The sequence below is a fragment of the Myotis davidii genome, unplaced genomic scaffold (assembly GCF_000327345.1).
Source record: "Myotis davidii unplaced genomic scaffold, ASM32734v1 scaffold379, whole genome shotgun sequence".
Classification (NCBI taxonomy): Eukaryota; Metazoa; Chordata; class Mammalia; order Chiroptera; family Vespertilionidae; genus Myotis; species Myotis davidii.
The window spans coordinates 2,138,010-2,162,207 of record NW_006290553.1 but is presented as its reverse complement, the minus strand read 5'-3'; the positions used below and the strand labels follow the sequence as shown (position 1 = coordinate 2,162,207).

The window sequence follows — 24,198 nt, the reverse complement described above, 5'->3', positions numbered from 1 at the left end:
TGCCGGTTTCCTTGGCATGATCAGGAGCACCCCTGTTCCTGGAGACAGATACCGATTGAAGCCAGAAGTTCCTTTGTGCTTTGTGTAGTAGTGTGAATTGTATACCACTTTCCACTAGTCATTATTTGCAATATATCCATTTCCACTAGCCAGTTGCTTCTTCTAATGACACAATTTCTAAATTCCCATTTGGAAAATTAACTCTTAAATAAGATTTCTTAATCTAGATTTCTGAAAACTTTATAGACTCAGTTTCCTCTCTATATTCTACTAAATCTCACATTGGCTGCTCCCAATTCAGCAGCTCATTTTCCAAGCTGGCATGTACTGTGGAAGATATAAACAGGCAATAATTATGACTTTGAGGAGACAAAACATATTAGAAGACAATTACATAACAATACAAGATACACTATGGATAGTGCCAACTGAAGTTATAGGAATTCAAAAAAGAAATAGCTGCCTATTGAGTATGAGCAAAGTCTTTGTGGAGAAAGGAAAAGGATGTTCAGAATAGAGGACACAGGACTTGGGGGGAACAATGAATAGACCAGTCTGACAGCTGATTGTTCAAATGTGGCATCTGTTGGGGAAATATTTGCATATATGAGTGCTTTCTATGACTTATGTTACAAAGAACATATCACTGGGTTAAAATAATAACCTTCAGATAAATAGTTTTATCTTCATTTTAAAAAAAATGTTAACTCTTGAATGCCACTTTCTATGACAAAGACCATACTTAAAAATAGATTTAAAGACTAGCAATACACTATGAAAAGGTATTTGCAAGAGTTATTTGTAATATGGTCAATATCTTTTACATGGAAAAACTGTAAAAAATGATAAGGAAAACGCTATGATTCTGGTAGGCAAAGTTATGACAGCCAATCAGGGAAGAGACAATACCCAAAATATGGAGAAAATTAGAAATGCAAAATTAAATAACAATAGCATATTAACATTTGCTTTTTTAATTAACAATTTTCATTCAATGCTGACATCATTTTATTTGAAATCAATGAAAATAGAGTGATGCTGTTTTCTCACATTTTCTGAGTAAAAGAAATTTGTAACAAAAATCATAAAAATGCTCACACAATTGACTCAGTGATTTTGCATCTAGGAATCAATCCAAAGGGATAATCCAAAGTACTACATTAGACATCTGTACCAAATGTCCATTGCACCACTATTTTTAATGGCAAAAAAAATAAAAAGAGCTCAGTGTCAAACAATAAGAAAGTATAGAATTTCACTACAGAATATCATCTATATAAGGAAATATCATACAACCATTACAAAGATTGGTTGTGCCATCCAATGTAAAATATAAAAAGAGAAGACAAAACAGATATATATTTTTAACATAAAAAAGACCAGAAAAGATGAATCCAAATGACTCAATGATTTAATTAGGTGTTTAGAAAGGTGAGAGTACACATGGTTTTGTTCAATTCTCTTATTTTATGTAGTTATATTACCCTTTTAATAAAAAAAAGATTTTAAAATGATTAAGCATTATCCTATATAATAAAAGGGTAATATGCAAATTGACCCTAACAGCAGAAAGACTGGGACTGACTGGTCACTATGACACACACTGACCACCAGGAGGCAGATGCTCAATGCAGGAGCTTCCCTCTGGTGGTCAGTGTGCTCCCACAGGGGAAGCTCTGCTCAGCCACAGCTAGGCTGATGGCTGCCAGCACAGCAGTGGTGGCGGGAGCCTCTCCTGCCTCCTCAGCAGCACTAAGGATGTCCAACTGCAGCTTTGGTCTGCTCCCCGCTGGCAAGTGGATATCCCCCGAGTGCTGGCAGGCTGCCAGAGGGATGTCTGACTGCCAGCTTGGGCCCGATCCCCCAGGGAGCAGGCCTAAGCCAGCAGGTGAATATCCTCTGAGGGGTCCCAGACTGCAAGAGGGCATAGGCTGGGCTGAGGACCCCCCCACCTGCCCCAAGAGCACAAATTTTTATGCACCAGGCCTCTAGTTCAAATATAAATTACTTGAAAGTTGTCTTCCATCCTGCCTGTTTACACTCAGCAATCACAGTGCTATGGTCTCTTCCATTCTACCACCCTTTACGCTTAGCAATCACAGGGCTATGAATGGAATTAGCCAGAGTAAAGCTCAGTGAGTGAGAATGACTTTGGCCAGTGTCTCCCACATGGAAAACCCTCCTCCCTGTCTAGTTCCACAGGCCCCAGTGGCTTCTCTGACCCTGACTGCCAGTTTAAATCATCCTGCCCTACTTCCGGTTTGTGAATGATTTGCTCAACTTCTTTTCTTGGTGTCAGCATAATGACTAGGAGATATTTATGTGGGAATGAAACTGAACCTCTAATACATCCTGTTCTGGGTTGTAGGTCAATGTTGGTAGATTCCAATGTCTTTGGGGTTTATTTGATTTTCTTCCCACTTCTGTTAGGAATGGTTGACAAGAATATTTTGAAGACTGATGCTACCTTTCACTGCTGTCACGAGATGCTTCCTGTTTCTGAAACACAAGTCCCTACATCAAGAGTGAGCAACTTCAATTTGGATCCTGTGTGGATGTTTTTGGTGCCACGTGGAAGGAACTTTGGACCTTGCAACCATTCCTTTAAATATACATATATTTTTTGCAAAATCTCCTCAATTTAAAATATCTGTTACTTTAAATATCTAAAACACCTCAGAAAATTTAGAGTTAGCTTTAATTTTAGAGCCAGGAAACAAGCTTATGCCACTTAGTTTGCCCATTGCTCTTAGAGCAAAAATGTATTAACTCACTTTATGAAAAATAAAATATTATTTATTAAAATGTACCTGAAATGTTGCTCATGAACCAAGTTTTGAGCTTTGTCATTCATTGTACTTCACCTATTTTGGGAGTGTTCAGTGAGATGAAATAACAAAGAATGGAAACTTATTTAGACCAAACCATAGGACTCAGACCTTTATGAAACTTCCAGTATTCATCATTATAGTTACAACAATGAGCACAATAACTGGTACATAATTTTTAAAATAGTCTTAACAGCCCCGGACCATTTTACTCAGTGGTTAGAGCATTGGCCCTCAAACCAAAGGGTCCAGGTTTGATTTCCCATAAGGATACAGACCTGCGTTGCAAGTTTGATCCCCAACCGTGGTGCGTGTGAGCAGAACCAATCATTATTTCTCTCTCTCTCTCCCTTCCCCCACCTCTCTAAAAAATCAATGGCAAAAAATATCCTTGGGTGAAGATGAACAACAATAACAAAAACTCTTAATAGTTAAGAATTATTATGTGCTTCCCATATGTTAGATATAGAACAAATACTATACAGTTATGAGCTTATATAATCTTCATAGAAACCACATAAAGTAGGTATATTATTCCAATTGACAAAAGAGCAAACTGAAAGAGCGAGGAGTGTAATTTGCCCCAAACCTCACAGCTAACAGAGGCAGAGCATGGATTTGTCAACAAGCTTGTAATTAGCTATTATATCATACTAGTGGCCCAGTGCACAAAAATTTGTGCACTCGGGGCCTGAGGGGAGTGTCCCTCAGCCCGGCCTGCACCCTCTCCAATCTGGGACCCCTGGAAGGATGTCCTACTGCTGGTTTACAGGGATCAGGCCGAAACTGGCAGTGTGGCTCCATATTCTATTCCATTTGTGTCCTTTCACCCCTAAGTTAATGCTGTGAACTTAATATGTGATTATGAGATGTCTCTGTGACTGAGCTGGGAAACCTTTCACGTTTCTCTTTCCTTTCCTTTCATCTCAGGATAACTGAGCTCTGCAGTTTGTGTGGGATGAAAGGCCCTGGGAATGCAATGCTGAGCCCCCTGAACTCATTTTATTCTTTATTGTATTATTTGATTCTTGGGGCTGAATTAAACATGAAAACAGAAGAAAATATACCCTTAGATATAGAATCTGAGTCATTACCCAGAGATTTCTGTGGTAGTTAACACTGAGGCATGAGACACATGTGTTTACTGGTCAATTTCCTCAACTATGGAATGAAGGTTGATCCTGCCCCTCCGATCCTATGGAGGTTGGATATGATGCATCCAGAGGGATTAACTGGCAGCTCTGAGAATAAGATCAGAAGTCAACAGACACTTGTTTCCTTTACCCAGACAGAGTTAGAAAAACACAACTACTTTTATCATAACAGCAGGAAGGGCCATGCCTGTGGGAGGAGAAGCAGGGAACCAGGGCTTCCCTCTTGCTCCTTCCCTGCCCTCCCTCCCTCCATCCCTGCACTGGTCCAGCTGTTATGCTATGGTGGAACCCCTCAACTCAGGCGCTCTCCCCACCCATGTCACAGAAAGGAGCATGTGCACTTCTTGCAGACACAGAAGCAGCTGTGGAGTAAGGAGGTGGTGGTTATTCCCCTGAGCAGGTGCTGAAGTCCTTGTTGAAGTCTCCACTCCAGAGCCTTCGAGTCCTGGGAGGCTGCACAGTGGAGGGACCACATTCCTTTCAGTAGAAACTGAAGATTGATAGGAGCCTGCCAACTGAGGGAGAAGGACCAGGAGGTCTGCCTTGTGCCCATTCCCAATCCACAGTCCCACTTTGCTGGTGGAGCCTCTTGAGCCCAACGCCCATGGCCTGGGCACACAGGGGGCGGGGCCGCCACCATCACCATGTTCCCTCTGAGCCCTGCATGGATGGCTGGGGCTGCACTCAGGAAGGGCTGAACACGGAGCGGGCTGCACACGGGCTGGGACCCTGCCTTCGCCGCTTTCCACCTGAGCCCAGCAAGGATGGCCTGGCTGCACAGGGGGTGGGGCCCCACCATTGCCTCCTTCCGTTTGAGCCCCAGGGCCACTTTTGCCCTGCCACCTGGCTCTTAGCTGCCACTTGGGTTTCCAATCACCGAGTGTCAGGTGGCTTCTTCCCCTTCCACCTCCCAGCATTGCGTCTACATATGCAAATTAACCGCCATCTTTGTTGGAAGTTAATTTGCATATCACCCTGATTAGCCAATGGGAAGGGTAGCGAAGTTACAGTTAATTACCATGTTTGTCTATTATTAGATAAGATATCCTCCCAATGTGGTAAGTACTAAATAAATATCTAAAGAATTAATATATATCTTCAGGATCATCCCTGCATGCAGTTTGGGAAATCTGAATGTTATTCCAAACTTTGTTCTTGCTGCAACAAGTGGGAAGCACATTTTCAGAGCCCAGTGTGGAGACTCCATTTATGAGATGTCCTTGTGGAGTAGATAATTTGGTTTGTTCTTTTGGGAAAGCCAAATCAAACTGCTATCACTTCTCTCCAAAACTAACCTCAACCATTTTTTCCCAGAGATAATTACACAGAAGCTAGCAGTTCTTTCGGTGTTGGAGGGATCCCCTCGATGAGCACTCTTCCTCTCCTGAGTTCTGAACCAACTGAAAATTAAGACACAGGATGAAGACAGCTGGAGACTAAAACACACACCCATGCATCCAACCCTCCCCCTCACCACACACACACACACACACACACACACACACACACACACTCACACACCTTTATTAGTGGCTGAGCTGACAGAGAGAATGTGTTTGCCTTCTGACCTCCAGAATCAGACACGTTGACCACAGTAGGCATTTATCATTAAACTTACTACATAGCTGAGAAAAGCAGAAAATACAAAACTTCCAAGGGCAGTTTCTCTTCAAAAAGAAACCAGGAAGAAAGGTTGGACAAAGAATTCTGCTTCCAAATTCATCGACCTGGTCAGCCACTCCACCTCAGCAGAATGGAGGAGGAGGTAGTGTCAGGCCAGGAGGGTTAGGGCCATGGAGAGTGGAGCCCTGAATCCGGAGCAAGACACCAGGAGGGAGTAGTTCTTTCCACTGTGGGAGCTGCCACTCACAGAGCTCAGCATGTACCAACTCTCTCCTGAGGGTTTTGCTTTCCTTAACTGGGCCAGTCACCCCATGACCTTTCAGGAGGTGAGTGCTGTCATTGCCCCATTCCCCAGAGAAAGCCACGGAGCTTAGGGAGTTCAGATGTGATGACACTGGGACTCAAATCCTCTAAGCACATTCAATGCAATTTGCAATGCTTTTTAAGTTCTCCGGATTTTATTTTGGTAATGTAAACCACTGGAGAGGAGGAGGCTGCACACTACAAATGATCATCACCCAGTCAGTGCCTGACTAGGTTCCGGTCCTAGAATGTAAACATCTTCATGTGGGGAAAGACCCCTGAACAAGGCAGAGATGCAAGATAATCAGCAGCAGACCTGGTGTGTACCCGCTCTCGACAGCAGGATACCTTTGTGCCCAGGGCTCTCCTTCATCTGAAAGAATGTGAAGCACAGACTTTGGCCTGAGGAGGGCGCTGATATCACTTCCATTGACTCTTCTGAGGAAATTTACTCCATCACAAAGCCCAGAGCACTGTCTGCCTTTAAATTTTTAGATAAAAGATTTTCCTTAGTCCTTTAGTCCTTGGGATTTTTTAAATATAATTTAGCTTTTAACTTTTACTGTGATTAAACCTGGTTTTCATTTTCCTCCAGATATTTAATCTTCTATATCCTGTTAGTCTTACTGATAAGAAACAGGAAACTTTACAAAAGAAGAGACATTCTTTCCAAAGGTTGTTCGTGGCCCAAACAATGACAGGGAAGTGCTGGAGCATCCATCTGCCAGATCCATCTGGAGAAGCCCTGTCAGTGAGCTAAACAAAGTCCCATTTTGTTTCCAAAAAGTTCCCTTGCCGTAAAGTAGCCCTCAATGTCATTACTGCTCCTGGCAAGTCGGTGGAGCTATATGCTAACATTCCTCCATCAGGAAACAAAATCCCAGCCCAGCCATTGGCAAACTACAGCCCGCGGGCCGGATACGGCCCATTTGAAATGAACAAAACTAAAAAAAAGAAGACCGTACCCTTTTATGTAATGATGTTTACTTTGAATTTATATTAGTTCACACAAACACTCCATCCATGCTTTTGTTCCGGCCCTCCGGTCCAGTTTAAGAACCCACTGTGGCCCTCGAGTCAAAAAGTTTGCCCACCCCTGTCCTAGCCCAAGACACACACATAGAGCAGTGGTTCTCAACCTTCCTAATACCGCGACCCTTTAATACAGTTCCTCATGTTGTGTTGACCCCCAATTTCATTATTACAAATTGGACATAATTAAAGCATAGTGATTAATCACAAAAACAATATGTAATTATATATGTGTTTTCCTATGGTCTTAGGCAACCCCTGTGAAATGGTCGTTCGACCCCCAAAGGGGTCATGACCCACAGGTTGAGAACCGCTGACAGAGCGATCCTGGAACTCTGCTGTTTCCTCCTCTTTACAACTAAATGTTCCTGAATGAGGAATATCAGCAATTAATAGTCACTGTTTTCAGACAGGACTCTCTGAAATGAGCCAAGACTCCTCATCAGCTCATACCAGGAATAAAGAGAAAAATACACTCAGGAGATCTCTCAACACTATCCACCCCACAGGCTTCCAGTCTCAATGTACTTTCTGGAGGGAAGCGAAATAGCGAAGTCTTAGCTAAGTGACTGGATTCCTTACTCTACAAGAACTCTTAAATAAACCAGTCCCTTTCCTACCATTAAATGTCCCAACAGCTTCGTTCTTATGCATGAGTAGCTCTCCCAGCTTCCTTCACTAACCACAAAAATCTGAAAAGGAATAGGCTAGCAGCCGTGGGCAAACTACGGCCCGCTGGCCGGATCCGGCCCGTTTGAAATGAATAAAACTAAAAAAAAAAAAAAAAAAAGACCGTACCCTTTTATGCAATGATGTTTACTTTGAATTTATATTAGTTCACACAAACCCTCCATCCATGCTTTTGTTCCGGCCCTCCGGTCCAGTTTAAGAACCCATTGTGGCCCTCGAGTCAAAAAGTTTGCCCACCTCTGATTAATACTGTCCAGTCCTTTGAGCCTGAAGGGACTCAATCACGTAACTAACCTGCCTCAGCAGACTAAGCCAGCTGGGAGTTTGAAAACCACTCAAGATCTGGAAAACCATGACACACTCCAATCATGCAAATGTTTCAGCCTTTCCAGACACATTGGAGTGATATAGATCAGAGTTCAGAGTCAAGCTTATCTTCCTAGCAGGACAATAAATATCCAAAGCATTTAACATAGTATATGGATTATAGAAAGCTCTCAGCAAATGGTTATTCTGATTATATCTATTATCCTTCAACCTTGGAGATATAGCAAAACAGAATTCGTAGTGACCATTGATTCTCTATGGTAATGGGTGGGAAAGTAAATTTAAAAGGATAGGAAATTTAACATTTTTAAATTTAAGTAAATTTAAAAATTCCAGCTCAAACTTCCTCTAATTTCATCATCATCTGCTTGCAAATATCCAGGCTTTTATTTCAAATTCAATTTATGTAGTTTCTCCTAAGTGTTAGGCACTGGGGTATGCTTATGCACTGAGGAGAATAAAGAGAGACTAATATTAAAAGATTTGTTATTTTGGCTTCTTTGTGTGGGATGTACGTGTTGCTATACTTTTATTTGTTGAGAGGAGGTAGATTATCTAGTCCAGAGTCGGTTTCTCAGTGATCAATATGTATAATATAAATGTCCTGCTCTTTCCTGCCAACTTAGACAATCATAGGAAATTTTCATGATTAGTAGCTAACACTTTCATAGCTCTGCTTCTCCACCTAGTGGCCTGAGTATAACTGAAGTTTGAAAATTGGAGAGCAATTCCTAGCCTATCCTTACATTATAAAGCAGATTAATTTCAGACAACTTAGCCCTATGGCTTGACTCTCTGGACCCCCCAAAACAGAAAAGCAAGCAACAAACAAACAAACAAAAACCTTTGCTTAGAGGTTTCTCCACAAGGGTATTTGATTCCAAGTTCCAACAACCAGCAGTTGCAATTGCCGCAGTGTTGTCTTCAGCTTCTCGATGTTTCCATTGGCCAAAAACGCACTAAGTCTTCTCCTAGTTCCTCTCCTAGCATTCAACAAACAAAGGCAAGGCAGATCCACCAGAAAAGGACACCTGATTTCCATGACAAGTATAGGAATGCTATTTTAGCTAGTGGAGCCACTGTCTGTGTTGCTACATGGACATATAGAGACTGGAAAGGAGGGGGAGAGACACAGAGAGAAGCAACGATGTGAGAGAGGCATTGATTGGTTGCTTCCTGCATGCGGCCCAACCAGGGCCTGGGATCAAGCTGCACCCGACAGCAACACAAATTGGAATAGAATGGGACCTGTCCCCTGTTAGCAGAGTCAACCCAAAGGAATAGAGAGTCTCGTAATCACCCCAGTTGGTGTGATAATGAATTGTTTCAAAACCAACTCAAAAGTGATGGCAAGTGAAAGCACTGTGTACCCATTAAAATATGGCATGATTGGAGAAATAAAGTACATTTGAAACCTTCAAAACACACAAACACACATACACACACACACACACACACACACACACACACACACACAAAAACACCTTTGCTCAATCCTGGAACTAATTGAACTGCCTATGGGGCAGAGTATAGGCTGTTTGCTCAAGCTGCCATACCCAGGGGTTGGGACAGACTAATTCTCACTGGTGAGGAGTCGACAACAGTCCTACTCACTGGCTAAGCTCCCATGTCCATTTTGTCTTTCCTCTACGATGCTGAGAAAGTCTGTTCCCTGTCGCTGACCTCCAGGTAGTACAGAAGGAAACTGAGGAAATCCCCCACAGAGAGAGCAGCTACAGGGGCAAGAGTGATGCGTGATGAGTCTGGTATGGCACAACTAGTACCCCAGTTTCTCCAACACTGTTTTTGCTAAGCTCCCTCCCCACGCTGCTCCTGACTATTATAGGTATGCCCTCTACATTACTCCAGGACAAGCAATAAAGCATTTTTTGTTTCCTTTTATTTTATTTCAAGAAGTTCCATGAGGGCAGGTTGGTATCTGCTCTGTTCACCATTGAACCCACGATGCCCAGAATACAGTACGTGCTCAAAATTGATTTTTTGAAGGAATAGAAGAACGAGTGAATGACCAAACTGGAACCAGCTATCAAATATCTAATCTAATAATAGACAAACATGGTAATTGACCATACCTTTGCTACGCCTCCCATTGGTTAATCAGCACAATATGCAAATTAACTGCCAACAAAGATGGCGGCTAATTTGCATACTGTGGGCAGATTCCACTGTGCCTCCCCAGCACGAGATCCTGGCCTGCCATGTGCAGGTAGGGGCAGGCAGAGCAGGCAGAGCAGGCAGCAGCGTGATCCGAGCTGCCGCCCACCCCAGTGCGGGATCCAGGCCTGCAGTGTCTTGGGCAGGGTGGGCAGGGCAGGCGGCAGCACGATCTGAGCTGCCCCTCACCCCTGTGCAGGATCTGGGGTCTTGGGCGGGGTGGATGGGGTGGGCAGCAGCAAGATCCCCAGCCGCAGCCCACCCCTGCTTGGAATCCTGCCATCTGCGACCTGGGGTGATGGGGAAGACACTGCGGGATTGGGTGTGCCATCTGCCACCCGGGGAGTGGGCCTAAGCCAGCAGGTGGTTATCTCCTGAGGGGTTCCAGGATGTGAGAGTTGGGCTGAGGGACACCCCTCCCCTGCCAGTGCACAAATTTTTGTGCACAGGGCTTCTAGTAAAGATAATAAAAAAATATGATTCTTGTCTCCTCGTTTATTTATTTTTTAACCTCATTTTTCTATTGAGACATATACAGTAAAAATGCAACCTTTTTGGTATACAGCTCTCTGAATTATGAGAAATGCATGAAGTCATGTAACTACTACCACAAAATACAGAAGAACAACAAAAACAAATTTCTTCCTGCCTCTTGAAAGTCAATCCCTCCCCCACCCCTTCTCCTGGCCACCACTAATATGTTTTCTGTCCCTACAGTTTTGCCTTGTCCTGACCTGAATATCACAAAAAGTAGACTTTAAGTCTGGCTTCTTTCACTTAGCATCATTTAGCATAATTTGAGATTCAGCCATGTTGCTTCATACATCAGTAGTCCAATCCTTTTTATTGCTGGGCAGTATTCCTTTGTGTGGGTGCAACACTTGAGCCATCACTTTTTGTGAAGTAATTAAAGCAGTGGTTCTCAACCTTCCTAATGTGGCGACCCTTTAATACAGTTCCTCATGTTGTGGTGGCTCCCAACCATAAAATTATTTTTGTTGCTACTTCATAACTGTAATTTTACTACTGTTATGAATCATAATGTAAATATCTGATATGCAGGATGTATTTTCATTGTTACAAGTTGAACATAATTAAAGCATAGTGATTAATCACAAAAACAATATGTAATTATTGTTTTCTGATGGTCTTAGGTGACCCCTGTGAAAGGGTCATTCGACCCCCAAAAGGGTCGCGACCCACAGGTTGAGAACCATTGAATTAAAGTAACGCAGCTATAAACATTGCATGCAGGTTCCCTGGAGGTCTTTATATTTTATTAGAGGCCTGGTGCACAAAAATTTGTGCACTCGGGGAGGTCCATCAGTCCGGCCTGTGCCCTCTTGGAGTCTGAGACCCCTCAGAGGATGTTCACCTGCTGGCTTAAGCCCACTCCCTGGGGGATTGGGCCTAAGCTGGCAGTCAGATTTGCATATTACCCTTTTATTATATAGAAGTGCACAAATTTTTATATAGGGATGCCTGGCCAGCCTGGGTGAGGGGCTGATGGCTGTTTACAGGCTGGCCACAATCCCCAGCCACCCAAGCTCCCAGTGGAGGCTGGCTGGGAGCAGGTATCTGGGACTTATTTGTCTTCTATAATTGAAACTTTGTTGCCATGAGCAGAGGTCACAGCCAGCTCAGGGCAGGCGGGGAGCTTGGCTTCCTCCATCCCCCGGGCAACCAAGCCTCCTGCTTGCTCCAGCTCTGTGGTTGCCAGCCACCATGTTGGTTGAGTTAATTTGCATATGGTCACTCTGATTGGCTGGTGGGCATGGCTTAGGGCATAGCAAAGGTACAGCCAATTAGCATATTTGTCTCTTATTAGTGTAGTTTTCACTTGGATAAACATCTAGGAGTGGGATTGCTAAATTGTATGGCAAGGCTATGCTTAACTTCTTAAGAAACTGGCACATTGTTTTGCCATGGGCAATGCATGAGACTTCCAGATGCCCTACATTCCTTGCTAACACTTGGTATTATCGGCTTTTGTTTTTGTTTTCACTGTTAGCCATTCTAATGGCATGTAATGTACTGCACTGTGGTTTTGATTTACCTCTCCTAATGACCACAGTGTTAAGCGTCTTTTCATGTATTTATTTGCCATCAGTATATTTCCTTTGATGAAGAGTCTGTTCAAATATTTTTTCCCATTTTCTTATTTCGTGTCTGTTTTCTTCTTTGTTTTGAAAGTTCTTTATATATTCTGAATAAAAATATTTTTTTATCTGACGTATGTCTTGCTATTATTTTCTACTTGTCTGTAGCTTCACTTTAATTTGCTTTAAACTTCTCTTGTCTTAAAACCAAATCCCCGCTTCTGATTTTTCGAAGGCTACAAAAAGGTTTAATAAATTTAGGTGTCTGATGGGAAAACTGCATGGCTGGTCTGTAATTGCAAATGGGGCTTCCCCAGGGGCTCCGAACTCTCATTGACCAACACTTCTGTTAATAACAATAGGCTGGTTCTTTCAGGCTCTGACATTTTAGGAAGTTGTGCACGTGTGCACCTCTGACTTTCTCCTCGGGCTCCTCCCCTCTGCAGAGAGATAGTCTTCTCCTTTTAGCTCACTCTGCACTGTTGGCCAGAACAACGCAGCCTATCTCTGTCAGGAGCTGCCCTGTCAGAGAGCAAGGCAGGCTGAGGGGAAGGCACCGGAGGACTGAGAGGATGGGCAACTCCCTGCTGAGGGAAAACAGGTGAGTGCAGACTCCCTATGAAAGACCAGAGGAGATGGGTCAGGGCAATGTAGTCAGAAATAGAAAAAGAGGTCTGTTCTTAGACAAGGGAGGAAGGGAATTGAATAAGAACTGAGAAGCGTGAAGTGCCTGCTATGTACCAGACACCAATTTCAATTCCTTATAGATTTGGCCTTCTCCTGAAGGAGAAGCAACTGGCAAAAACAGCTGAAAGGAGAGGACTTTATCAAGGGAGGTCTCTGCAGTAGAACAACTTTCCAAGGCCCGGGAAGGGATGCTCTCCTGAGCTCTTAATGCACCACAAGAAGCTTAAGACATTACCACCTTTTTCTTTTTTTAATATATTTTTATTGACTTCAGAGAGAAAGAGAGAGGGTGAGAGAGATAGAAACATCAATGATGAGAGAGAATCATCCATCAGCTGCCTCCCGCACACCTCACACTGAAGGTTGAGCCCACAACCTGGGCATGTGCCCTGACTGGAGTTTGACCCACGACCTTCTGGTTCATAGGTCCACAATCAACTACTGAGCCACCCTCGTCAGGCAACACTGTCACCATTTTAATCACTATTTAAATTCAAAATAAATAGCAAGCTTCCTGCCGTTATGAGGTCATGTCTGCCACACTTCCTGCAACAGGTAAACAGGGGTCATTGACATTGGTAGAGAACTTACCTTAACTTTTCTGGAACCTCAGTTTCCTCATTTCAAATAGCAATAGTAATACAATATCTACCTTGAAGGGTTCTAATGTGTGTGATGCTGGCATAGTTTCTGATACATAGGAGGGTTCAATAATTAGAAGGTAGTTTTCTTGACCATCATCTTCATTAAAATCAAAACAGGAATTAGCCAAAAGCAAATTCATCCTTTCCACTTACTGGTTGGGGGGTCTTCAGACAAGCTGCCAAACTTTTGGCCTCAGTTTCCTCATTAGTAAAAAAATAATCATAATATATTTATATATCATAAGTTTATTCTGAGATTAAATAGAAAGTGTATATGTCATATACATTATATACCTTTATTAGTAGTATACATAGTGTGTATAGTATATCTAGTAAGAATGTATAGTATAACTATTATTTATAATGTGTATAGGTATATATGTATAAAGCATATAGTAAGTAGCTAACATATAGTAAGTAGTGTCTAATTATTAGTTTCTTTTTATCTATACCTCCAGCAAATGAAAAGATGGTTGTACAAAACCCAATCCAAACAATAAAACAATTTGTTGGTGGGGGTTTTTTTATTGTTGTTTTTGTTAACCCTCATCCGAGGCTATTTCTCCATTGATTTCTAAAGAGAGTGGAAGGGACAGGGACCACAACTTGGGCCAGGGATTGAGCCTGCAACTGAAATGCATGCCCTTGACCAGAATCAAACCCATGACCCTTCAGTCTGCAGGCCAGCACTCTATCCACTGAGCCAAACTGGCTAGTGTGTGGGGTTTTTTATTGTTTTGTTCTTGTTTTCTTAATTTACCAACCCCACCCCCACCCCCTTTTATCCTATTCTCTCTGTCTTGGAGCTTTCTGTGAAAGAAAGCAATTTACATGAAACAAAACCAGTGTCCTCCCCCATTCCTGTGTATAATCCCTAAAACTGCATCAAGCAGATAAGCCTTTCTAAATACTGATAAGTCTCAGGGTCATCATGAGAATTCCAGACATTTGGCAACAAATTATTTGGGCTTAGTTGTGCATGGAAAACATTGACAGGCTCTTGTTATGGTAATGGAGAGAAGGTCAGATCAAAGATCATGGTGTATGCTTTAGGAAGGCATAAGTGAAGGCAAAAGGGGGAAGCTGAGGTGGTCTGGGGTTACAACACAAATAGCAGAAATAAGGAAAGTTGGAAAAATTATGAAGAGAGGTGGGAAGCTTGGAAATACTTAACTCAGTCCTGATATGTTGAGTTTTAGGTGGCAACAGAACACTCAAGAGATACCCTGGGATCTGAGAAACCAAAACCTCAAGCAGAGAACATCCAGGTCAGAGCAAACCCAGCAGAACCTCTCCCAGCCTTTGCCCATGAAGAGTGAAGTCGGTCAGATCCTGGATATCACTTACCCCACCATAGAGGACCCTGCTTAGACCCAACCACAGTTGTAATTATAGTAAATGAGGAGACAAGATAAAAGACAACATCATCGTGAACCTTTGGACAAGAGATGTACCATTTTGCCAGAAGCTTAGTGTAACTGCTAACAACTAGAAAACCCCTACTTTCTATTGTCTCTTTGCTTGTCTACCTCAAGTACCTTTGTGTTCAAGTTCCATCCCAGACATTCCATTTTTAAGCTCTAAGGTTCTATTTCTGAAATGGCCATACCCCCCTCATCACTACAATTGTTGGAAGGTTTATGGAGCAAAATGTGTGTGATTACCTGGATGCTGTTAAACCAAGACGTCCTCATAAGTCCTTTCCAACCAGGTCCTCTGAATGCCAGGAATCACTAATGTATGGAAATAGTGTCCCTGAGCCCAAGAATCCCAAAGGGTGCCAAAGCCAGTTGTTCTGTGGCCTGTAGTGTTCTGCACTTTCCCCATGATTTCAAGACAAGGTTTTAAAAGAATATCAATTAAAAAGCAACCACTGAGCCAAATCTTGGGTTAGAAATTAGGGTCCCAGAGATTCCCCCCAATAGTATGCATTTCTTCACTGTAAGCTAAGGACATATGTTAATTCACGTACTCCAAATGATGGAACAGGACAGAGGGCCATGGACATTATAACAAGGGAGATATCAGATAGACTGGGGAGCCAGGCAAGTTTTGTGCAAGATATGGGAACCTGGAACTGCTGGCCCATAGAGCTTGTGTCATAGACATTTGTCTGGACTCCTTCAAAGGGGTAATCTGAACCCACCCCAAACCAAAACATCTAAATTAAAATGCAGGAACATATTGCCGAAACATTGAGTGGGGAAAATAGCTGATTTAAAAATAGCTTTAGCTTATATTTAACTTTACTTGACCTCCATGAGGTAAGCAGTGTAAGTATCCTCATGTTATATATCAGTGATGGCGAACCTATGACACCCATGTCAGAGGTGACAGGTGAACTCACTTTTTTGGCTGATTTTTCTTTGTTAAATGGCATTTAAATATATAAAATAAATATCAAAAATATAAGTCTTTGTTTTACTATGGTTGCAAATATCAAAAAATTTCTATATGTGACACGGCACCAGAGTTAAGTTAGGGTTTTTCAAAATGCTGACATGCCGAGCACAAAAGGTTCGCCATCACTGTTATAGATTAAGAAACTGTGGTTCAAGAAGGCCAGAGATATTGAGCCAGTAACTCAAAATCAATAGACTCCTTTCATCCCACTCCCGTGAATCTGATTTCTTAGCTTTGGTATGATTTGATGGTTTTCTTCTGGTGTGTCTTTAGCCACAGAAACAGGAGATATAAACAAATGTCTTACAGTACTCTGAATATAGCCTAAAGAGAAGGAAACACTATAGCCATGATTCTCAGTCCCAAAGGCTCTGATGGTACATTGACCCTCGAATACTCAGCCACCCTAGTGCCCACAGCCAAGGTCACATGCAGCAGCCTCACCTCCACTTCCCTTTCTGGGGAAATTCCTGGGAAAGCTCACTGGGGAAGATACTGTTGGGTGGTGTTTTCCAAAAGTCTTTACATAGTGTTCCTGGAATACACAACGTTAATGTGGGCTTTGACTGCACCTCATCTTCAGAAAGATGCCCAGAGGACACTTTAGACTTCAGCCTAGATGTCTGCCTGCAGGGAGATCTGGCCTTTCTACTGTAAAGAATAGAACAAGGCAGATTTGATGATCTCCTGAGCCAGTTAGCGTTGCTCTGTTCTTAGCTCCTTATTCATTTATCAAATATTTATTGAAAATATATTTTCTGTGTGCCAGGTACTGTGGCATATGTTGGTGATATATACCATGATGTTAAGCATGGTCCCCAAATGTATGAAGCTCACAGTCTAGTGTGGGATAAAGACAAGCGAGCAGGCAACTATAATATAGTGTGTCCAGAGGAAATTCAGAGTGCAGTGGAATCCTGTGTCAGTATTAACTAGACCGTACCTGGAAGCAATTTCTAAAATCTACGCACACTTATGCCTTGATTTTCTGGAGATAACTCTGTGTCCATCATCACTAGGGACCAAGTAACTCGCTGGAAGTGAGAATGAGAGCCTTTTCCTTTTCTGAGAACACAGAAGAAGGCTTCTTCCCTAATTAGGAGTGGATAGTGTCATCTTCATATTTCCAAAGGGCAGTTGATGTCCTGAAAGGACCAAGGCATCCTAGCATGATAGATGTGTCCAAGTCACCAAGAATGAATGCCCTCTTGGAGAGAGAAACAAGATTTTCACAGAAATGTCACAGGGAAGAGAGTGACCCTGACAAAGCTGTAGAAACCAACCTTGTGATCTGTGTCATCTCTCCGGTATTTTAGGTGCTGGGGCCGCCACATGGCTGAAGGGTGTTTCTGCCTCCCCTGGTGAGTGGAGTATTGTTTTCAGGAGTTATTTCCCTACGTGTGGTTTGAGTGTGGTATTTGCTGTAAGTTACCTGTGAGCTCCCTGCTGTCTGTGGCCACAGCGGAAGCCTGTCACTAGCCCTGACGATCATCTGACTTAGGAAAGCGATGTTTCAAGTTTGCTTTAAAAACAGGAACAAGAGTCTCATGGGTGGTACGTGCTCCTCAAATGGGAAAGCCTCGGAAGCAAGGATGAAACTGGCTGCCAGTGCAGAGAAAGACCCCTTTCCCACACGGCAAATCCCAGCGTCTCTGTGTACAGCACACATTTCTGTCCCTTGCACAGAAAATTTATGACCAGAGTGATCATATAATTCATTATCCAAACTGGGAAACTTTTGAGAGTGACAGGGATGCTAAAAATAATTGGTAACAACATTTAACTAGACTGTCATAGCAAACCAGGACATATGGTCATTCTCCTTAGAGCAGATGCCATCCTGGATTCCTGAGATGATAGGGCTTCTATTATATTTATATTGTGTTTTCTCCAGGGGGTCATCTATATAGTGTGGTTACTTCTGTGCTCAGATTGGACATATCTGTTTTGTTCAGTTGTTTGTCAGAGATCATAGATTGGGATCAAGGCTAGGATTTGAAATATCAATGGCTTCTTAACTAATATGATATGAAAGAAATTAATATTTTGTCAAAAAATCTCCAAAAATACTACTATAACATCACCATAATTCTTCACCTCTAAATCCATTTCATATCAGCCTTAGAAAAGGGAGGAGGAGAGAAAATTTATACAAAAATATTAGATTCTCCTTGGTCTCCTTGCTTTTTCCTTTTTTTTCTATCCTCTTATTTCTCTATGCTGAAGAAGGTAATAAAAAAGGCCTATGACTTTAACAAATGAAAAAGTTAAAAAGAAACTTTTATAGAAGGTATAATTTCCTTTGAGAGTTTCTGAATTTTGAAACAAGCAATTTACTTTCCTTCTCTTTTGCAGGAAAAAGATGCACATTTTTAAGGCCAGGCAAGATTTCCCAAAGGAAGGTAAGTTATTGCTTTCACATCATTTTCACTTTTGATAGACTTACACTTTCAAACTGCCCCTTCTCTGTGTTCCCAGAGCTCCGTGGGCATATTTCTGTACAAAACTTACACAGTTTTGCTGCAATTTGTCCACCTGTAAGGCTCTGTTTCTCCAGTAGACTGTGAGCTCATTGAAGCAGGGATTGGCTTATTGATCTCCATATGCTTTCAGTTAGTTCCTAGGTTTGAAGGAGTTAACTGGGAACAGTAAATGCAAAAGGTGGAGGTCTGAGGCACTCAGAAGGAGCAGCAAGGAGGCCAGCTTGGGCACAGAGAACACAGAGGAGGGGCAGGGCCTGGTGCTCACATTTAGGAATGGGGCTCCTGTCTTGAGAACTGCAGGGCTTTGAACAAGGGGCATTTAAGACATCACCCAGGTTGCTGTGCGGAGCACAAATTGTGGTCAGGAATGGCAAAAGCAGGTGCTGGAAGACCACCTAGGAGTTTATGCAATGGTCTCTGGCGACAGAACAGGGCTGAAGTTAAGGAGACAAAAGGTTTTGAGAAGGAGAGAGTGGTGAATGGTTATCACAAGTAAGAAAGAAAGTAAGAAAGTATAGGCCCGAGGACAGGCCACTGCATTTCTAAAGAAGAAACACAAAGTTTGCCTTTGCCTTCTGGGCTGAAAGAGGAGAGCCTAGCTTATTCATTCTGAATCTTAGAAACGAACCCTGTAAGGTGTGTGAGTGAATAATACAGCCCTCCCACCCCTGGCCCTTTTACCCCGGGGAATTGTGGTTCCTAGGAAACCCTAATCCGCATCAGAGCAAAACATGGTAGAAACAGGGCCAGTTCTGCTGAAACTCACACACCCTTTTCCTGTGGGTTAACCAGGGGAGCCCAGCAGGTCCATGGGACCTCATGGAGCGATGAGCCTCCTGAGTGTCGGGAGGGAGGAAGAATAAATCCAAGCACGTACGATCAGGTGGCTAACATGGGCACACCCACCTCCCTGGCAGGGTGGTATCATGAGGCTTCTATGTGAAAGCTTGGATTTGTCTATTGCTCTGGTGTGTTTGCAAGGGGTAGCAAGTGTGTCCATTTGCCTCTTGGCTGAAAGGCCAGGGCCAACTGCTTTTGAAAAATTGGCCTGCTTCTGTTTTTATCTGCAGCAGGTTCCAGAGTGGGAATGTTCAGCTTAAGAGTTTTCTCCTCTGCAAAGCTTTCCTTGAGCACCAGCCTCCACGCTACCACCCTCCCCCGTCACCTACAGTAAAAACTACAGCCCTCCCCTGTGTTGTGGATCTCTCATAGGCCCTTGCCTGTGCTAGCCTGTGAGCCCCTTAAGTACAGGGACAGTGTCTGGTTATCTGTCTCCTCAAGGCCTGGTGCAGAGCAGGCATGCAATGAATTTTGTGTAAAAAAGAAGAGATGAGAGGACAGGTGGTAGGGAAGTGTGATTTCTTAACTGAAAACCCACTGAATAAGTCTTCCTCCACTCATCTCAGCCTGAGCCCAGCTCTGGACGTGTCTTGTTTCAATGGCCTTGCCATTGCCCAGGGATGAGCTATAGCCCTGATAAGGGCTGTCCCAGCTGTTCCTTGGCTTTCTGGTTGTTTGTATCCCAGTCCCCCACTCAAACCTCCCCATGACCTGAAATTCATTGAGTGTATTTTCTTTCTCAGGTGGAGGAACATCCACTGCTACCCAGCAGGTAATATGAGCATCTCTAAGCCTTTTCTGAGTTGATGGTAAACATGTAGACACTCCAAATGGCAGGAGAAGTTGGCCTGCAAGACCCCTTCTGACCTAGACATGAAAGAAAACCATTAGGTGCTCATGCTTCTAAGCCCAGGGCTGTATGCAGGCCTGATGGCAGAGGCAGCAGCACCTCTGTTGTACTATTTATTGAAAGAAACTAACATTTACTGAGCACTTAGTTCACGCCAGGCAGTGTGCTGAGCACTTTGGGTGCATCATCTCACATAACTGTCACCACAACCCTGCAAGATTGGTACGGCCCCCTCCCCTTTTTACAGATGAGAAAACTGAGAGATTAAGTGAAATTCCCCAAAGCCAGACAGCTTTCGAGATGGCAGGGGCCTGATTCAGAAGCAAGCCTAACCCCCATATCCCTGCTCTTTCCTGTATATTTTGCTTTTAATCTCCTGAGGCTTCATTGAATGAGACCTTCTCTTCCATCATCTCCCTTTATGTTATCTGGCCTGGGTGGCTAAATATCATAACCCAGTCATATTTAGGTGTCATGAGAGTGTTCTCTTTTGTAAGAAGGGGCTGTTCTCAGGGTCCTGAGACTGGGAATTACATGGAATGGCCAGGAGTCCCGCCTGAACAGGGGCAGAGAGCATGGGCCCGGGAAGGCTGAATACTCCAGGCACTAAGAGCATTCTGGCTGCCTGGGCTAGGTGTGAGGGGAGGGGCAGCCATTCAGGCAAAAAGGCCAACAGATGGGGGGGACGTGGTTTGTGGAAGCCAGGCTTTGCGCAGGGCCGAGCATATGTTGAGACTGAAGCGTAAAGAGAATGACAAGAGGTCAAGTCTTGATGATGGCTCTCTGACCAGCAGGACAACGCTGACCAGAACTCTGCAGAGGAGCTGTGCTACACCCTCATCGATCACAGGGCCCTTGGCAGGAGGCCATCAGGGAACTCTGCCGAGGAGTACTATGAGAACGTTCCCCGCCAAGTCCGGAGGCCCAGAGAGTCGCTGAGAGGAACCGAGACTGAGTACTCACTTCTCCATGTGCCTCTCTCCCCTAGGCACCCACCTGCCCCAGAAGGTGAATATGAGCTTCTCAGTGCCCAGTAGAATCTCTTCTCCTGCCCTGCAAAAGCCACGTCCACATACACGCCCCTCTGAGGCTGAGTTTTCCCATCCATAATGAAGCAGTGCGCCAACATGTGTTCCACACCAGCACATAACAGCTGGGGGTGGGGAGCTCTGCTTAACTCCCCCACCCTCACCGCCACCTGCACACAACAGCCCTTTCTACAGGGATTTCTGCAGAACATGGTTTGTAAATCACAGGGCTTCTTAGATCCTACTCAATATTCAACATCCCAAAACTGACCAATGATCCTGAAGCCGCTCTTTGAGAAGGGAAGGACCATATTTGGCTCCAAATGGCTTTGGAAATGGCTGCTGTGCTCAGAGGCAGGTGGGGCTCCCTGGTCACAATGGTTTTTGCTCCTCTGTCCAGGTTCTTATAAAATGTCCACACAGTTGTCCTTTGAAGCCACAAGGAATTCATTCATTCCCACACGTGTCTGTGGGCCCACCTCCTCACTCCTAGCCTTCCAGGTGGGCGCCTGTATGTTCTGCTCACTCTATGCCTCTAAATGGGTCCTTTGCATAGTGTCCTTTCACTTTCTGGCTCTGGTGACTTAGTTGGATACATGGGTTGAAGCAGTACGTCTCAGGTCAAAATTTTACATAATTTTTATATGATTTGAGTCCATATATTTTTTGAACGTGGCATTTAAATCTTAGTAAAAGAAATCATAGCATGAAACAATGATAGAATAGAAAGATCTTTGGAGATCCTACTCCCACTATCTTTTTTTTTGGCTTATTAGCCCAAAGTAATGTTGCAAGTTAGAGGCATAACCTTATCTGGAATCTCATTTCCTGGCTTCCAATTTAGTGTTCTTCCAATGTACTTCCAATATACTCTACTCTATGGTATGTATGAGTATTAAGCAATATGTCCTGTATAAAATATGCATAAAATGTCTATGTGGGGAAAATAACATATACACACATCCCTTCTCAAATGAGTACTTCTTCATATGCTCTGATTATTTATTTTCCCTCATCTTTTCTTCAGGGTTCCTAGAATTATGTATGCCCCTAAAAGAGAGGTCATCAACCTGTGGCCCATGGGCCAAATCTGGCCAACTGCCTTTTTTGTGTAAATAAAATTTTATTGGAATAATACAGCCACAGTCATTTGTTTACGTAATGTCTGAGGTACCACAGGAGATTAGTTTGTAGACCTTGCCCTAAACAATCAGAATTGAGATGAACTAAACAGAAATGTGTTTGGGTATTAATGTAACTCATAAGAGCAGGTACCAATACAATGGTATGGAAATATTAAACTACAAATTAGATGAGTGAGCCCAACAACAACTAACAAATTAGACTATTTCTATATTCGCACCTGTGTTTTCAACTTCCTGTTTTAACCCATGCATTGTCTTAATTTTAGGGATTTTAAAATAGTAAGAGATTTGTGAAGCCAATCACATCCTAGTATCTTATCCTCCGTTAACTTCTTGTTTTTAGCAGAACTCTTTCACATGGAACCATAACTTTGACAGTCGGCCAAGATTGACTCAAGTTCGAAAGGAGTCATGGGTGGTGGCAGGCAATGCTGTACAAGAAAATTAACATGGTATGGGGGACAGCGTGTGGAATCCAGAGTCAAATAATCGATTATTGAAATCCTGGTTCTATCTCTTCCTCTCTCCATGACCTTGAGCATGGAACTTGGAGGCTTAACTTTTCACCCAGACACAGGAAGATTACATCTAATGTATGTAAACCATTTAACATAGATCCTGAATACATGGAGCAAAGGGAAACAAAAAACTTCATGATGTACAGAGAAACCACTGGTTGATGTACCCAATCCAGGGTACCCATCAGTCCTCTAGCAGGCAGAAACCCAGAATTCTGCGTTTTATGCAGGGAATTTTTACTTGGATATTGAACTGTTGTGGAAGCTGATGGATTCAAATTTTCTCAACATAACATGATGAGTTATATTTGTTTGAGTCTCATCATGTGAAAGTATTTATTACCTGTCTGAAACAGTATATGCCTTTTTTCAGGAACATACTAATTATAAGTGCTTAACCAAAGAAAGTTGTTCTTATAATAAAATTTGAGGGATTATGAGAGGAAATTATTTTTGAGTAGAAGAGTCCTTTGAAATACCTACGATGTCTGTTTATATTGCTGATCCTTTTTATGGATTTCAGGATTTCTGATGAAAGTTGTATATCCTCATCACAGAACATGCACACACACACAATATTTGTATACAGTTGTAAAGGGTTGAGGATGCAACTCCTTAGTTAAAAAATTCCTGTTCTTGATTTTTAAAAAAAATGAGGCTGAGGATTTAAATTTTATCCTCAAGTCACAAATATATCTGAAAATTCCCCTCCCCCATGTTGGTCTCAACTGTACACAGCCAAAGTTCACGGAGGCACATTTAATGCAGCTACTGTGGGCTCTGTGGTTTCTGTTTTACATTCATACTAGTACCTATAAATAATCCCTGAGTCAGTGAACAAATTCTTATTTAGAACATAAGAGAGGTACAAGAAAAGGGCAAAGATGGGTGAGGAAAATCGACCGTTGACAACAAATAAATTCAAATGAGGACATTATTAGGACAACCTTGGGTAACGAGGGCTACAGCTATTCTCAGGGGTGGAAGGGCATAGGCAGAATGAAAAAGGTGTGCCCCAGGACTCCACAGAAGTCTTCAGAGAATAGAAGATTCTGTTTAAATTTCTGTGACTCTGTTCTCTTCCAAATCAGCGTCTTGTGTTCAAAAAGCAACTTGAAAGCCATTGGATCTGAGCATGCCCCAGCTCTCAGTTCCTCCCCCTTTCCCACAAGGAGGTCTTTGGCAAGGCACTTGGGGAAGGATTGAGCATCATCATAATCCCAGAGTCTCCTACAGCCTGAAGATCACACTTCTCAACTCATCCCTGTCCTCTCTCTACTCATGCTCCTGGATGGTGTGTGGTTGCCTAGTGGGCTGAGCTGTGCTCCCCAAAACTGGGGAGCTCGGGGCTTGTCTTCCCACCTCTCCA

General features: G+C 43.1%; 1 protein-coding gene and 1 pseudogene across 1 annotated transcript; both read left to right on the top strand.

Annotated features, from left to right (window-relative positions):
• The first annotated feature begins 8,845 nt into the window (after positions 1 to 8,845).
• Positions 8,846 to 9,241, top strand: LOC102770959 (annotated as a pseudogene).
• Positions 9,242 to 12,716: 3,475 nt separating this feature from the next.
• Positions 12,717 to 21,693, top strand: GCSAM (germinal center-associated, signaling and motility). The gene is made up of 6 exons (XM_015563810.1): positions 12,717 to 12,832; positions 14,762 to 14,830; positions 17,282 to 17,326; positions 18,321 to 18,371; positions 18,406 to 18,433; positions 20,930 to 21,693. Exons 1-6 carry the CDS (start codon positions 12,804 to 12,806, stop codon positions 21,173 to 21,175), a joined length of 468 nt encoding a protein of 155 aa, XP_015419296.1. The 5' UTR covers positions 12,717 to 12,803; the 3' UTR covers positions 21,176 to 21,693.
• The last annotated feature ends 2,505 nt before the right edge of the window (positions 21,694 to 24,198 follow it).